Raw genomic sequence first — 16,367 nt, forward strand, 5'->3', positions numbered from 1 at the left:
GTTATCATTTGCAGTTTTTATGACTTATTTTCCATTTTTAATCCTACCAAAGCAGTTGTCATGTTGAAACTTAACATACTTTACTATTTAAAATGACAGTTTACATTTTCTTTAAAAAATAAAATGAATTTTAAGTAATCCATTTTGTGTTGCCATTCTGCAGAAACTAATACTTTTGAAATGTCTCTTACAGCTGTCTTACACATCACTTCCTACAAACCATCTAAACAACATTTCATTTGCAGATTAAAAAAAAACTTTTCAGCATACTTCTACATACAACATTATTCTTGAAATGTATCCATTTTCACAAATTGTCCCATTACATTTTAATGCAATGCAACTGGCAGCCTTTAAGCCATTGACAAATGCTTATTTACTTCTCTTTTTTGTTTTTTTCCTGTTGGACATTACAGAGAGTTTTAAACTTGACAGGCTCCTGGGAAAACATCAGCGAAAATAGGAACTGCTTGCTAGCTGTGCAGGTTATGGAAATCATTCTTGGAATGACTGAATGTCACATATCCTGCTACTGCTGTTGTGCTCACGTTCTTTACTGCCTGAGCCAGCACATATTGTAAAACTCTGGTGCCAGGCTAAGCCATGACAACCAGAAAAGTACTTGACTTGGTTTTCCTGTGTCAGTCAGGAACAGGGTAGTGTTAGACTCAGATATTAGCTGAGGCACACAATCAGTAGCGCTTCTCATTCCTACAACCTTCACACCCAGCTAATTGCACTCTGCAGTTACATGCTTTGTGGGGCTACATCAGTTCAGCATTTTTGTTCACCTTAAAACACAAAAGACGTGCTTTCATTGTACTTCTGTAAGCCATTACTAAGTCATCCATTTAGCAGCCTTGCAGAAAAAGATCTATATGGGCTGAAGCTACTTCTGTTCCTGCAGGACTGTCAGCTGATTTCCACTCTAGGTAAGATTTTTTTTCTGTTCTGCTGCATGGAGGATTAAATGCAACAGTTTAAAATAAAACTACACAAATGTCACTCTTAAATGTAAAACAATTTGAAATGTACAGCTTAACATAACTTCTAAAACTAAAGCTACCTCTTCTTTTAATATTGGCATACAGAGATATCCAAGACTAGACCTTAATCTTAACTCTATTAGAGCTCCATGAGTGAGGTACTTTATATCTGGTAGTGGTACATTGGCAATCTAAATATACCCGTGTCAGAACTTTAGTTGCCATCCAAATCTAAACCCATTTGATCCAGGATTTTATGTAGAGCTAAGGCACAGTAATCAACACTGTTGCAATCTTGGATGGTATAGCAGACCATCCCGGGATGCAATTGGAATTGAATCTCTGAGGAACAGTCTACGGAGCTATAAAGCCATTTTCTTTACTTTTTTGTCTCTTTGGTATGGTATTTTGACATTAGCATAAATAGACTATGCAGATACTCCTGTTGGATGATTTTTTACTTCTAATTCTGCCAGTAATTGCATTACACATCTGTATTCCTTTTTTACCTAACAAGTACTAAACTATGTAGGTGCTATAGCTTTTGCGAATTAATATGAAAGTCAGTTTGTGTTGCCACTCACTTTTAATCACAGGATTTTTGTGGCTACTCTAAACGCTCAGGGCTACCCTGATCTGTTTAAAGTTAATATGTTGTATTAATTGTGTTACCATTATAACACTGCAATAATCACTGCCTGTTTCTTCAGTATTATTGATATAGTTTTTACTTTGCCGCCCTGAGTGGCACAGTGGTGCAGCAGGTAGCACTGATACCTCACAGCAAGAGATTCTCCAGTTCATTTCTTGGCTGGAATGTCTTTTGTGTGGAGTATGCATGTCCTTGCTGTGTTTGCATGGCTTTTCTCTGGGTAATCCGGTTTCCTCCCCACATTCCAAAGACAGACAGAAGGTGAATTGGATGCACTAAATTGGCTCCAGGTGTGAATGTGCATGTTTATGTATGATATGGGAAAAACAACTGTGTCAGGGCTAGCTACCCAGCGATGTGAACACTGGCTCTAGATGATAGTTGAAGTGACACCCTGATACCATCTGCAAAAATAAGAAAAAAAGAGTTATGAATGGATGGATGGCTAGATTTTGACTTAGTTCTCATTATACAACCCAGTCTCTTAATTTCTTTCTTCTTTTTTCTGGACAACTTTTGCCCTGCTTTGGAGTATTTACAATGAATAAAAATGCTATTCAGCTAAGTGGTGTATTTCTTTCCTTTGGGAAAGCAACCTCATTATGAAAGATATAAATAAAATACACATATTTTGATATATGGTTAAAGGGTTGTGGGAAATGCATTTATCTATCTATTTGTTCACTGGTTACCGAGGCTAGTCAGTGACTACTTTCAGGCATGACCCCAGATCATATGGCAGGGACAATAGAATTAATACCAGACATATGTATTGATACAATATCATATAGTATAACGAGGGCTGGATTAATAGATATAAATGTTAAACTTATAATGTAAAAGAATGACAGATCAATACATATAAGCATGTAGAAAGACCAAAGAATGAAGACTCCCATGGTATACCAACTATCATGAAAAAAATGAATGTAGACATCCATATTTATAGTGAAGTATATGAAAATTACATCGAAAAAGTATCCTGCTTTTGATGAACTACGATTTCTTTGAAATGGCCCTTTTCTAACAATACTCTAAGAAGCATTGCTAAGCCTTTCCCAAACCATTTTTGTTATACTTCTTTGGACTGTCTTCATTATTTTAAATTTGGACTCACCTGGCAGTACTTCTTTCCTCATCCAGTCAGTAGACCCAGAGGGAGGTAGGGAAAACCTTGTCTGTCTTATTTGCATCCTTGTCAAACTGACTGAATTCCCAGATCCCTTTTTATGTCTGTCCATACATACCCTATCATTACTGTTCTGTTTTACCTCACTGTTGACTGGACACTGCAAATATGGACTCAAGTCTGTTAATTTGCTGCTTAAATAGGAGATACCTGGCACCTTCAAATATATAAATATATCTCATTAACCTGTTGACAATATAACTGCCAAAACTCAGTTCATCAAACTAAACTTCAATAAACATGTCATTTGAAAAAATGCTGTCTTGTGTCAGAGATTATATTTTTGTATCTGTGGGCACAGGTCGGACATGGCACTACTTTACTTAGTGGTGCAGAGGGCTCTACCTCCCACAGAACACTATACATTTTTTTGTGGGTGAGAAATGCTTTGGCTCTCAGATTTTGGCACAATAGCTTGTTTTCTATGAGTCAGTCAGGTGTTCTGCAAATAGCCATACAACCAAATCTGTTTGCTTGTTTTTTTTTTTGTTTTTTTTTTATGGTTAACTTCTGCTATGTTCTTGAAGTATACACAACATAACTGGTATAATTCTTTCCTTTGGGCTCAGATCATAGCTAAAATGGGTTCTTGAACCAGCAACCTGATTATGAATGATATAAATAAAATAAGCATAAGCATCTGTCTTTCACTGTTGAACTCTTACTGCTACAGATCAACTCTGGTAGTCTTTGCCCACGTGCATTGTTCATATTGTAGGACAGAAAAGTCCAGCTGAAAGGGGCTCACTTACAGTTGAAAACCACAGCAAAAAGCTCCAATAATGTAATGCCATCAACACAAGCTATAAAGATTTGTTATAAAATTTCTAAAATAATATATACAATAAATCATAATTGGAATACATTAACTATAATCAAGCAAATAGATACCAGAAAAGTGAAATTAGTATGCACTCATTAAAATACATTAGAAAAAAAATGAGAGAGGCAAAGAGGTAAGACAACAGTGGATCTGTTTTTTTAGGAAAAGAAAACATGCTGAGAAGAGATTCCTGTTGATGTATACTTGTTTGTAATGAAGTTAAATTGTAATGGCAGGTGCAATGGTGGCATCCAGACACACAGTGGATATAAAAATGTACACACCCCTGTTAAAATGCCAGGTTTTTGTGATATAAAAAAATGAGACCACAATAAATCATTTTAAAACTTTTCTCACCTTTAATGTGACCTATAACCTGCACAATCCAATTGAAAAACAAACAAATCTGTTAAGGGAAAAAAATATAAAAATAAAAAACATACAATAAACTGGTTGCATAGGTGTGCACATCCTTAAACTAATACTTTGTTGAAACACCTTTTGATTTAATTACATCACTTAGTCTTCTTGGATAGGAGTCTATCAGCATGGCACATTTTGACTTGGCAATATTTGTCCAGTCTTCCTTGCAAAAAAGCTCCAAATCTGGCAGATTGTGAAGGCATCTTTTGTGCACAGCCCTCTTCAGGTCACCTCACAGATTTTCTATGGGGTTTAGGTCTGGGCTCTGGCTGGGCCATTCCAAAACTTTAATTTTCTTCTGGTGAAGCCATTCTTTTGTTGATTTGGATGTATGCTTGGGGTGATTGTCGTGTTGAAAGGTGAAATTCTTCTTCATCTTCAGCTTTCTGGCAGATGCTTAAAGGTTTTGGGCAAAAGGTGACTGGTATTTGGAACTGTTCATAATTCCCTCCATCTTGACTAAAGCCCCAGTTCCAGCTAAGGAAAAGCTATCCCTAAGCATGATACTGCCACCACCATGCTTCACCGTGGGGATGGTGTTCTTTTGGTGATGCGAAGTGTTGTTTTTGCACCAAATGTACCTTTTGGAATTGTGGCCAAAAAGTTCAACATTGGTCTCATCAGACCATAACACATTTTCCCACATGCTTTTGAAAGACTTGATGTATAGTTTTGCAAATTTTAGCCAGACCTGGATGTTGTTCTGTGTAAGAAAAGGCTTCTGTCTTGCAACCCTACCACATAGTCCAGACATATGGAGAATATGGGAGATTGTTGTCACATGTAGCACACAATCAGTACTTGCCAGAAACTCCTGCAGCTCCTTCAGTGTTGCAGTAGGCCTCTTGGCAGCCTCCTTGACCAGTTTTCATCTTGTCTTTTCATCAACTTTGGAGGGACATCAAGTTCTTTGCAACATCACTGTTGTCCCATATTTTCTACACCTTTTGATTACTGTCTTCACTGGGTTCCATGCTGTGGACATTTTTTGTACCCTTCTCCTGACTAATACCTTTCAACAATGAGATCCCTTTGATGCTTTGTAAGCTCTCTGCGAACCATGGCTTTTGCTGTAGCAGGCAACTGAGTAAATGTGAGAAAAGTCCTACTAGAACAGCTGAACTTTATTTGGGGTTAATCAGAGTCTCTTTAATTGATGGCAGGTGTGTACCCAAGAAAACTGAATGCTGTAATTAAATCAAAAGGTGCTTCAATAAAGTATTAGGTTAAGGCTGTGCATACTTATGAAACCAGCTTATTGTACGTTTTTTAATTTTTGTATTTTTCCCCTAACATATTTGATTTTTTTTCAATTGAATTGTACAGGTTATAGGTCACATTAAAGGTGGGAACATTTTGAAATTATTTGCTGTGGTCTCATTTTTTTGTATGACAAAAACCTGGCATTTTAACAGGGGTGTGTACACTTTTTATATCCACTGTATACAAATCAGTTTTCCCTGTAAAGGACATCCTTCCATAATGCTTACAATAACTTAAGCATGCTTCCTGCTGGTATTGGTGTTGTAACATGGGGTTTTACAACTTCACAATGATACAATTTATAGGTATCCACATGTTCTATGCAATCCTCTGAAGTCTGCAGACACAATATTGTTTCAGAAGACTTACTATGATTGATCACTGGATCAGTGGAAAGACTTGAAGAGATTAGAACCTGAATGACTGCAAGTGATGGCTATGACTATGATGCTTTTGTCATGTACATTTACTTGCTGATCATCCAGCCTTTGGGCTATCAGCCAAGCCACTTTGTCATCCTGTCCTGAGCACTTCCCAGGGAAGGTTACAGCAGACTAGGGTGGTGTCTTACTAGTCTTTGTGTCATAATCTGCAATCTAGCAAAGAGGAGATATGCTTTATCCCTACCAGTACGCCAGGATGCTGAAGTGTATACTTACATAATCACAGGAGCATCTAAAGTCATCACACTACATGTGTGTGCTCATGCACACATGCCCAAGAGATATAGCATCATCAGCTTGGGACTACAAAGTATGCATCCTCTATTCCAGTGGCCATTGCTGGAGTTCCAGCCTTAGGGAAACAGGATGACCTGTCTGGGACCTTCATCACCCACTCCAGGATAGGTGAACCTGCAAATGTGACTCACTTCCATCCTCCCATGTTCAGTTCTTTCGGGGCCAATTTTGCTAGTCAAACTCAAGTCATCTGGGCTGCAGTCAGGGTTTTATACCACTGTACCATAAAGCCAGGTGATGACTATGAGGGTGTTGTTGACAATTGCCTAAACTTACCCTTCTGAGCACTTTCATCTACCTTCTCTGTCCTTACTGTCTTGGGGTACCATAGGGGCACTAGGGCATCATATGTCATGTTATACTGCATGCTGTATAAAATGATGAGTTCTAATACCCATTCTCCAGATAAGGTACCAATGGAATGTAACTGATCAGCAACATGTACTACAATATGCTCTCCTTTTTTAAAACCCTTGTTTAATGTCAAAATGAGCTGTACCCACTTTCAGAAATGTATTACCCCTTTTTAATTTTACCTCTGTTTTACCTGACATACACATTCATGCACTTTCATTCAGAGTATTTAGAAACTGGCAAATGAAAGGCGGAGCACTGTATTTCATGTTGTGCACTTAGTTTTACATTAAAAGTTTGACATTGGTAACACAAACTCAGTGTTGTCAAAGTATACAGTTCCCTGCAGTGTAAATGTGTGTGAACACACGTGTGTGTGTGTGTGTGTGTGTGTGTGTGTGTGTGTGTGTGTGTGTGTGTGTGTGTGTGTGTGGGTGTGTGTGATATTTACACTAATGCATTTTGTATTTTTAGAATACCTTTGGTAGGTTTTGTTTACTACTATCATTCACACAAAATTTAAAATGAGAAGTGATGGGAAGTATGAACTGGTAAGATTAGTTTTTGAGTGGACTTGACTAGCTTCTCTACGCATAGTGTTTCTCTGCTTGTATATACTGTGATTTAAAGAAAGAATAATATTAAAAGGAAAGACAAAAGAGCTAGATCACAGATTTAGCAATCATTGCTTGGACTGAGCACAGTGTTTTAGTGTAGGTTGCTGGTTCACTATAGTGACTTAAGACACTGAGCTGCACTCAAGCTACATTTGGTTGACCTGGTATTGATTTAGTCAACCTTTATTTGCATAATATCAGGTTCAGTTAAGACATTTAACCATTCAAGCTTTGCCAAGTCACCCCAGAAATACACAGTGTGAGTCTAGTAGGTAACAATATGTTTAAATTAGTAATTGAGTAAAATAGGTCTAGTAGGTGTTACTCTATTTCAAATAGTAATTGAGTAAACAAAACAGTTTTTAACTAGATCAGTTGTCAACATACCTCTCAACTGTCCCTGATTTTGCCTCATATTTGCCCCTGATCTCAAAAAAAGTTTGCTTTTTTTTTTTTTTTTTGGTATCACAGAGGATTGCAGTCAGCCAGTAATGCTTGACATTAGATTAGATTAATTAGACTTATTATTGTTCAGAAAATGCATTTTGATTGAAAACTTGTTGTTCTATTAACTTTTTAAATGAATTAGAGTGTTATTTAAAAACTTTCCCTAATTTTGGGGTGTTGTCCAGAATTCTTAAGCAAAGAAGTTGAAAAGTAAGGTTGCCACTGTTGCCTTAAGTATATCTCTAGTCAGGTCAGAACTACCTCCTCATGGGTTATGTGCTTATCTCTTGTTGACTGGGTTAGTCCCACCAGGCTAGCAGTCTGTTTTCAGGGGAGGCCCATGATGGTAATAATACTACTAGAGGAAATATGGCCAGGGAATTTCCTCTTTTCATTTCAATAAGTGCTGTGGAATATTTTACATCCACCTGAGCCACCACCTTTTGGAAAGGAGCAATTTTGTAACGTGACTTGTGAGACATTTGAATTAATGAGCCACCTTAACAAACATCCTTCCCCCATACATCCCAAACAGATCTCTGAGATCTGAACACCAAAATTTAATTTCTATCCACAAACCCAAACGTCCTGCTGGCCAGCTTCTACTCTCTTTCTCTCTAGGCAAGAAATGGAACTCTCTCCCTCCTTCACTTAGGGCTATACCAAACTCAGAAAACTTCATATCCTAGCTTTTCTCATACCTGTCATCCAAACGGAAATGTTCCTGCTTACACCCTACCTAAATGTAAGGGAATTCCCCAATGAGCTCTTCATACTCCTTGCTCCACTCTTCCCTCGAACTATTATTTCTATTCTCCTAAAATAGACTTAAGCTGACAGTCAGTGATTAAGCAATTCTCTCACCGGTCTCCAAGTATGTAAATATTGTAAATATCACTATATTTCTATAGTTTTTACCTTACTTAATTAAAACATCTGCATGCAAACTGCCCCCCCTTCCAATGTAAAAGCACAAGAAACCTCAGATCTTTATTTTACAGACAGTTGATCATGCTGCGCTGAATGGAAATACCTGTAAACTGTGTTCTCTATTATCTGTTAACTGTTTTATGATGAACATTTTATGCATTTGTATTTCCTTACTGTATGAATTTTATGCAAGTATTTTACCTTTAACATCATGTAACCATTATTGTATTGTTTATGGAGCTTTTCTCCCCGGGCCTCCACTGAAAGTGGGCACGTTCTAGCCCAGTGGACTTCCCCGGTAATCAAACTGAAAAATAAATAAATAAATAATGAACACTTTTGTGTATGCAATTGATTCAAAGAAGGAGGAGCATCCCTAGGATGAATGTGTCTTTTCTTCAGTGTTAAAAACGAGACTGACAGTTTATTTTAGGTCTGATGGCCTAGAACAAGAGGACACTAAGGACTATATTATGTATGTCATTCTCTGAACTCTACAGACAAATTATATGATGAAATGAAAATTTGGACTGGAACATGAGGATTAAGGGTAATACAGCAGATAAATGAAAACACTGTGAAGCATATTCCATGTGTAATTATGCTTAATGGAATCAAAGAAATGTTTAGATATTTGGGGCAGCCTAAAATCATATTATTAATGAATGTATGAAAAGGTGATTTAACATGTGGACAGGTAGTTCATACAGCTAAAAACTGTGGTCCATATTCCTGGTATTGTAACTCTAATGAATATTGGTGGTATGACTATTTTAAAAGAAAATTAAAATGTTCCAAATGAAAATGTTAAAAATTAGAATTTGGCACAAACTATACAAGCTGATTTAACTGGTGAAGTAGTAGTACCTGGTCAAGATGAAGAGCGGGAGGAAGAAGCGTCTCTAGATGAAGGAGAGAAAATATGTTAAAAATGAAAAGACATTGAAAAGATATGTGAAACAATCAGAATAAAATATGTTAATAAGCAGAGGAAAAGATATTACTATAGGTAATCGGGTTAGAGAAAGGCAAAGAAAAAATGCATGGAAAGACAAACTGATAAAGGGTGAATTGTTCTGTCCTTTTTCTTAATGTAATCAGTACAGGAAATGAAAGCAGTAGAATTGCTTTGATGCAATAGTGCAAACAGTTTAAATATGACATAATATGTTTATTAGAATGTTTAAATAATATAAAATAGAAAGAACAGTTAAAACATAAGGAAGGGAGATCATAAGCTCTTTGAGTAAAGATTATGCTCTAGAATCATAGTATTGTACAAGGTGAATTATATTATACTATATGAAGTTACTATTGTTTGTTTAGGAAGGTTAGTCATATTAGATTGTTGTATTAAACAACAAGTAATAATTTGTGGTAGTTTATGCATTTATATAAGGTGCTAAAAGAACGTAATTTTTTTCAAGAATTTTAAAAATATTTGAATGTTAGCATGAATATAGTGATTTTGGAACATGTTACTTGCAATACTGAGGAAGAAAAAGAAAGCAAGAGAGAGAGAAATTAAAGTATGTAAAAAATGTCTCAGAAAATGTATAATTTTGGCTAAATTTAGGACAGGAACAGAAATATACTCATATAAAGGGAAAGCTGAGGGCGGAAACTGACTTTTTTTGTATTCTCAGAGAGAGATTAAAGTAAGCTAATACCAACACTTTACTTTGTGGATTTTCTGATTGCGTACAGTATGGGCTGTTTTTGGATACAAAAAAATGTATTATTGAAGCAAGCAAAGGATGTAAGAGATTACCTGGGCACTTCTCAAAATTACAACTGTTACAAAATGAAAGGCAATTATTATTTACAGTGCATTTACAAATGAGAGATTTTTTACAGGAACCAGTTAGAGTGGTGGGTTGATTACAAACCAAAATATAAGAATATGTATCATAATATAGAATGTTTAGGGTATACGAGCAAAAAATAAATTTATGAGGAGGAATGTCAGAAATTACAGGAAGCTATAGGAAGTATTAACAAGAAAGCAAAGACAGCAAAAATTAGTATTTGTATGTGCAGCAGTTAGCGTTGTTGCCTCACAGCAAGAGGTTCTCCAGTTCAATCCTCGGCTGGGGTGCTTTCTGGGCGGAGTGTGCATGTCTTCCCTGTGGTTGCATGGGTTTCCTCCGGGTGCTCCGGTTTCCTCCCACATCCCAAAGACATGCTGTAGGTGGATTGGACAATCTAAATTGCCCCTAAGCGTGAGTGTGTGTGCCTTCCGTGGAAGGTTGGGTGCCGGGCTGGCAACTCGACACCGTAAAACTGTACTGCCAATCATGAGTGGACAGGTGATCCGCTGTGGCGACCCCTAACTGGGAAAAGCCGAAAGAAGAAGAAGATTGGCTGCAGAAAATAGAAGAGATTATCAAGTTAAAGATATGTTGTTAAAAGTAAAAAGGGATTAAAACATTTTTATGTAGGCAAATAAAGTATAATGACGGTAAGTAAAAGGTAGTACAGAAAGAGAAAGCTGTGACAGTTAATAAGCAAGAAAAAATAATTAAAGCTGTAGAATCTTTTACTGAAACTATGTGTACTCAGAAGGGTACAGTCTGAAACATCAGACACTCATATGTGTGAAAGTTTTTTTCAGGCTGTAAATAACAGCAAATGCTCATAAGACTGAATACTGTTTTCAATGGAGTTTTTGTCCATAGTGTTTTGAATGGGATTGTGGTGCAGCGGGATGAGGGAATTTGCTCTTACTACACTGTTGTGCAATCTTGGTATATATAATTACCAGGGGGTGTGAGTGAGGGCACAGCCTCCCACATGGGTGGTACAGGGGTGTGTGGCCCCCTGAAAAAAATGATTTCTAATTTTTCAAAATGATAATTTTAAAATGATCATTTTTTTATCACTGGCATTTTGAGTGTTTAGTGTTTGATGAAATACTCACACAGAAACAGATTGTACAAGATGTAGAATGAGGGGGTAAACACATTTCTAAAAAAAAACAATATATATACTAAGCAGAGAAATTACTACTGAGGAAGTTCAAAAAGCATAGAAAGAGGAACGATTTCTTCTGCACTGGGGGAAGATGGTATTGATTACACATTTTAGAGAAAAATGAACAAGGATGAACTTAAATGTTTTCATAAAACAATATATGAGCAGGCAAATCAAGGCATAACATCAAGAGAAATGTGGAGAAATATTATCAGACTCAGTTCAAGAATTGTGATAAGACACTATTAAGGAAATAGTGATCCATATTGATATGTTATATGAATTATAAAATGGTTACAATGATTTTTCAAATAAGGTTTGATAATTCTATAAAAGTGGCAATCAATGATGAAGCATATGAGATGAAAATAAAAGGAAAGCGGAGCTATGTTGGTTATTGCTGAGGAAGTAATAGAAAAGCTCTCTCAACTTCAAACTAAAATTTTCTAGTAACTCTATCTTTTGCTTTTAAACTACTTAATTATTTCTGTCTCACATTTTATATACCTGTACTGAAGAAATTTGATAGTCTCTGTTTTCACCTTTTGAACTTACTGAAAAGATAGCCTAAATGCCTGTTTTAGTTGTGTCTTAAATTCCCTATGTAATTATGAATGCCTGTTTTAGTTGAATCTCAAATTACCTATGTACTTTGACCTGTACTGTAGAAATTTGATAGTCTCTGTATTCACCTTTTTGAACTTACTGAAAGGAAAGCCTATATGCCTGTTTTACTTGTGTCTTAATTCCCTATGTAATTTTAAATGCCTGTTTTAGTTGTGTCTTAAATTACCTATGTACTTTGAATGTATTTTTGTTATTATGCATTAGATAGTGGAGCTTTTCTCCTCGGGCCTCCACTGAAAATGGACATGTATCCAGTTGGACTAGCCCGGTTAACAAATGTAAAATAAAATAAATAAAATAAAAAGCTACACAAAACTAAACTGAAGTTCAGTTGATTTCATGTGACATCAACATTAAAAAGCATATGATAATAAATGTCATAACCATTTATGGAATATTTTAACTGGTATGATATTCCATATAAAAATTACTTTTGGGAAAGTTATTTATGACAATGCAGCTACAAAGATATTAGTAATAGTTGGTTAAGTATAGGGATTGAAATTATAAGTGGGGGATGGCAGGGAAGCACAATGAGTGTGATACATTTTGGTTTGGTACTAAATGTGACTACAGAAAAACTACAAAGAAATAATATTGAGGCAAATCTGATTTACAGGGACTTAGTGAATTTGCCTGTAATGGTGTGTTGTGCAGACGATGTCATTATAATAGTTAAAAAACAAGGTACTACTATGAAGTATTTGTGTTTTCTTCTGAGGATGACTGGATTAGATTTAAGAGGAAAAACATAAAAGATTTGGAGAAATAAAGAAAACAGGTGGCGTATATTTTATTATGCAAGATATTGAAGTATTAGGCACTCAGTTTGGAGATAAAAAGATTATATTAAAACAACGGAATGATTTAATACAAGAAGTAAAGGATTAAGTGTTGCACTGAAATCATTTGACATTTTTTTAGAAAAAAAGCTTGCTTAATACCTTCGGTAATATTAGTAAACCTAGGCTATTTAACTAGAGTATTTATGTTTCTAGGAGGGCTTGAGAGGGATCCACTAGAAGTTGTTTTTCAGGTAGTTTGGGGTTCTAGATTAAATCCTGTAAAAAGAGGTATAGTTTGCAATACAAAAGAGAGAGGTAATTGGGTTAATAAATCTAGTAATGTGTTGGAGTCATTTCATTTATTTTGGGGTATTGAATATTATACAAAAAATGAAGACGTTGTGGCTAAAATATTAAGTGTAAAATATGAACACATTTTCAAATTGATACAATTCTGGAAGTGTAAGAGAGACGAAAAGCTGAAAGGAATGCTGTTCAATATATAAATAAAAGAATGGAAATATCACATCATAGAAGTGACCAAAAAAGGCAAAGTTGATATGAAAACATTATGGATACATGTTACAGAAATTACCCTTGGCAGGAAATAGAAAGTGAAATTAAAGAAGCTATTAAAAATAGGAAGAAATGAGAATATTAAGGGATATGAAGATTTTTTATGGAGATTGGTGATTAATAAACTTCCAGTAAAGCCAGCCGTGAAGTAAAACAACAATTATCTGAAAGCTTCTAATGTGTATGTAACAAGAAATAAACAGTTATTTTAGGGTGTGAAAGTATGAAAAAAATCTTGACAAGAATAAGAGATAAATGGAATATTGAAAAAAGTTAATATGTAAATGATTGTATATTTTTTTTTATAAAGGAGTTGATAACAATAAGTATGACAGAATGAATAAAGAATTGTTTGCATGTACTTGGCATAGTTGGTTGGCTAGCTGCAATGAAGCTTTGTATAATATAGAATGGGATAAATATGAAATAAGAAGAATGACAGAAAAGTAGTTACAGATGAAAGATGGGGAGGATAAAGAATACAAGGTATTATGAAGTTTGTGTTTGATATTGTACATTGTAAAAATATAAAAAAGAAAAGGAATGTTGAAAATATTTTTATTTTAAGTAGGAGGTTGTACTTTTACGTTTTGTATGATGCTACTTTTCAAAAAGTGCCATGGGATCTTTTACATCCACTTGAGCTACCACCAGCTCAGGCAGATGGGCTCTCACTTTAACATCTCATCTGAAAGATGTCACACTCAGGAGAGCAGTACCCCATTTGTGTAGTACCAGTATTTGAAAAATATTCCAATTTCCAGGTTTTGGAATAGAACCCATGATCTTCTAATCTTCCAGCAGTAAAGGTGAATGTGTTACCTGTTCAGCTACTGAGGCTGCTATAATACAGTTGCTGAGACAGGCATGCAGTATTTACACAAATGAGATGTTTATCTGAGCATATCTCTGATACAATGGCTTAAAGGAGATAGGAGATGCTTATGTTCACTTAACCTAGACCCTTGCATAACTTGCATACATTTGAGATTAGTTAAATGAAAATGTTTTCTTCTGTCTGCAGAAGGTAACAGCTGACAGCAATTTATACCTTTTATACATGTAAGGGAAATGTTTGGAGGAATGTATACATTCACCAGATGTTAGTTAGGGATATTTACCAGATGTTAGTTAGGGATAGGTAAATATATGAGTCTGGGAGTACAAAATAGAAATATTTGCCTACACTTCTGAAGTATGTGATTTTTTTAATATTGTCCTCTAGCAGAGAGTAGTTTCAGGCAAAATGGAAACCCTATAGTTACAATATTAGTACCTGGAAACCCACATGTGCATACACAGACATACTCTTGTGCAAACATGTATACACACACACACACACACACACACACACACACACACACACACACACACACACACACACACACACACACACACACACACACACACACTGTACCATGTTATTAAGGATTAGCAGTGTAGGCTGAACCTATATAAACACTCCGTTGTCCAAGCTTGAAACAAACTTCCAATAGATATACGTTCCATCATCCACCCATCTCACTTTAAAGAAAAGCTCAGACTTCATCTAATTAACTTCAAAACTTGCCCTTGTGAAGCTCCAACCTAGTGCCCCTCCATTATACTCTCTTACTCCCTTCCCTCTCATCTAAGTACTCCATTATTTTGGATTCATACTAAAAATACTAAATCAATACTGTTGGTCAAAATTCTTCTTGTATATATATGTAAATATATGTGTTTCACTGTAAAAAATTATGTACGTGCATTGTTATTCTATTTTTTAACTTTCTTGTATAACAGACTTCTGTTACATTTTTGATTTTAAAGTGCATGCATTGCTATTCTATTTTTAACTTTCTTGTATAACAGAATTCTGTTACATTTTTGATTCTAAAGTTTGAATTTCTATAATTTGTTTATGTTTTGGAGCTTTTCTCCTCGGGTCTCCACTGAAAATGGGCCTCAACCCCAGCTGGACAAATCCGGTTAACAAATGTCAATAAATAAATAAATAAATAAACTCATCTGTGACATGCATAATAGTGATATGATGGAGTGCTATGTGTTTGTATGTATGTGCTCAGAACTGAGACAGATTGGGTAATCTGGGTTCCTGTATTAATGCATATTCTCTGTATATGTTTCTTTTCAGTCAGAATCCTCGTGATTATACAAAAAAAATGGAGCCAGAAAACAGCACCTTAGCTTCTGGACTGAATACACAGTGGGTGGAATGCACTGTCAGGTATTCATAGATAATGTTTAAACCTGTGTAGCTGCAGCAGCTTCTTTTTATTGGTAATGTTTTACTGCACTTTCTATACATCAGATAATTACAAGTGTCTGTACATTTTTGCAGTTCTTTCCAAAGAAAATAAATATATACATATGACCGGGTTTTGTAATAATAATCATGTCAGAATAATGCTCTAACACCAGATTGTGAGTAACTATAACTCTATAACCACTACTTTAAACCACCACAGCAGACATGCACATGTCAAGAAGAAATCTGTGCTGGGAAACAGTTCCTTTACTACCTGTGCTGAGCAGGTAAGGTGTGAGCGCTGACATATACTATTAGCTCAAGTGGCTGTTATTCTCTATATAACAGTCAGACATGCTCTTCCTTCCATTCCTTGCTTCTGTTGTCCATCTTTCTATCCGTGGAAGCAGTGTGGCATGAATAGACTGCCACTGTGGAAACCTGGTTTCATTTCATCTTAGTACCAATTATTTATGTGATAAACTATGAAATTTACTTTACTTCCTTGTGCTCCCAAATTTTATCTAAAAACTAAGGTGACATTTAACAGTCATTGCTTGCTTACAGAACACCTCTAGCCACAAAATGAAAATATGTTTTTCATCACATCTTGATTTTTCTATGCTCAATGCATTACTGAAAGTTGTTGGTATGAATTTATAATTTATTATATCCAGAGATGGCCTGATGGGAACTGCCATCTTGATGTGATTTTGTTTTACCATTTATCT

The 16,367-nt window shown here is 35.6% G+C and overlaps 1 protein-coding gene across 1 annotated transcript in view; it reads left to right on the top strand.

Annotated features, from left to right (window-relative positions):
- The first annotated feature begins 621 nt into the window (after positions 1-621).
- The window catches only part of LOC122811659 (G-protein coupled receptor 182-like), a 90,483-nt gene continuing 74,737 nt past the window's right edge, over positions 622-16,367 (top strand). Inside the window, exons 1-2 of the mRNA XM_044083651.1 lie at positions 622-932; positions 15,523-15,615. Of these exons, the coding sequence (XP_043939586.1) occupies positions 15,551-15,615 (65 nt within the window). The 5' untranslated portion in view covers positions 622-932; positions 15,523-15,550. The remainder of the gene's footprint in view (positions 933-15,522; positions 15,616-16,367) is intronic.

This window comes from Protopterus annectens, chromosome 9.part0 (assembly GCF_019279795.1).
Source record: "Protopterus annectens isolate FY-2018-M chromosome 9.part0, PAN1.0, whole genome shotgun sequence".
Taxonomy (NCBI): domain Eukaryota; kingdom Metazoa; phylum Chordata; order Ceratodontiformes; family Protopteridae; genus Protopterus; species Protopterus annectens.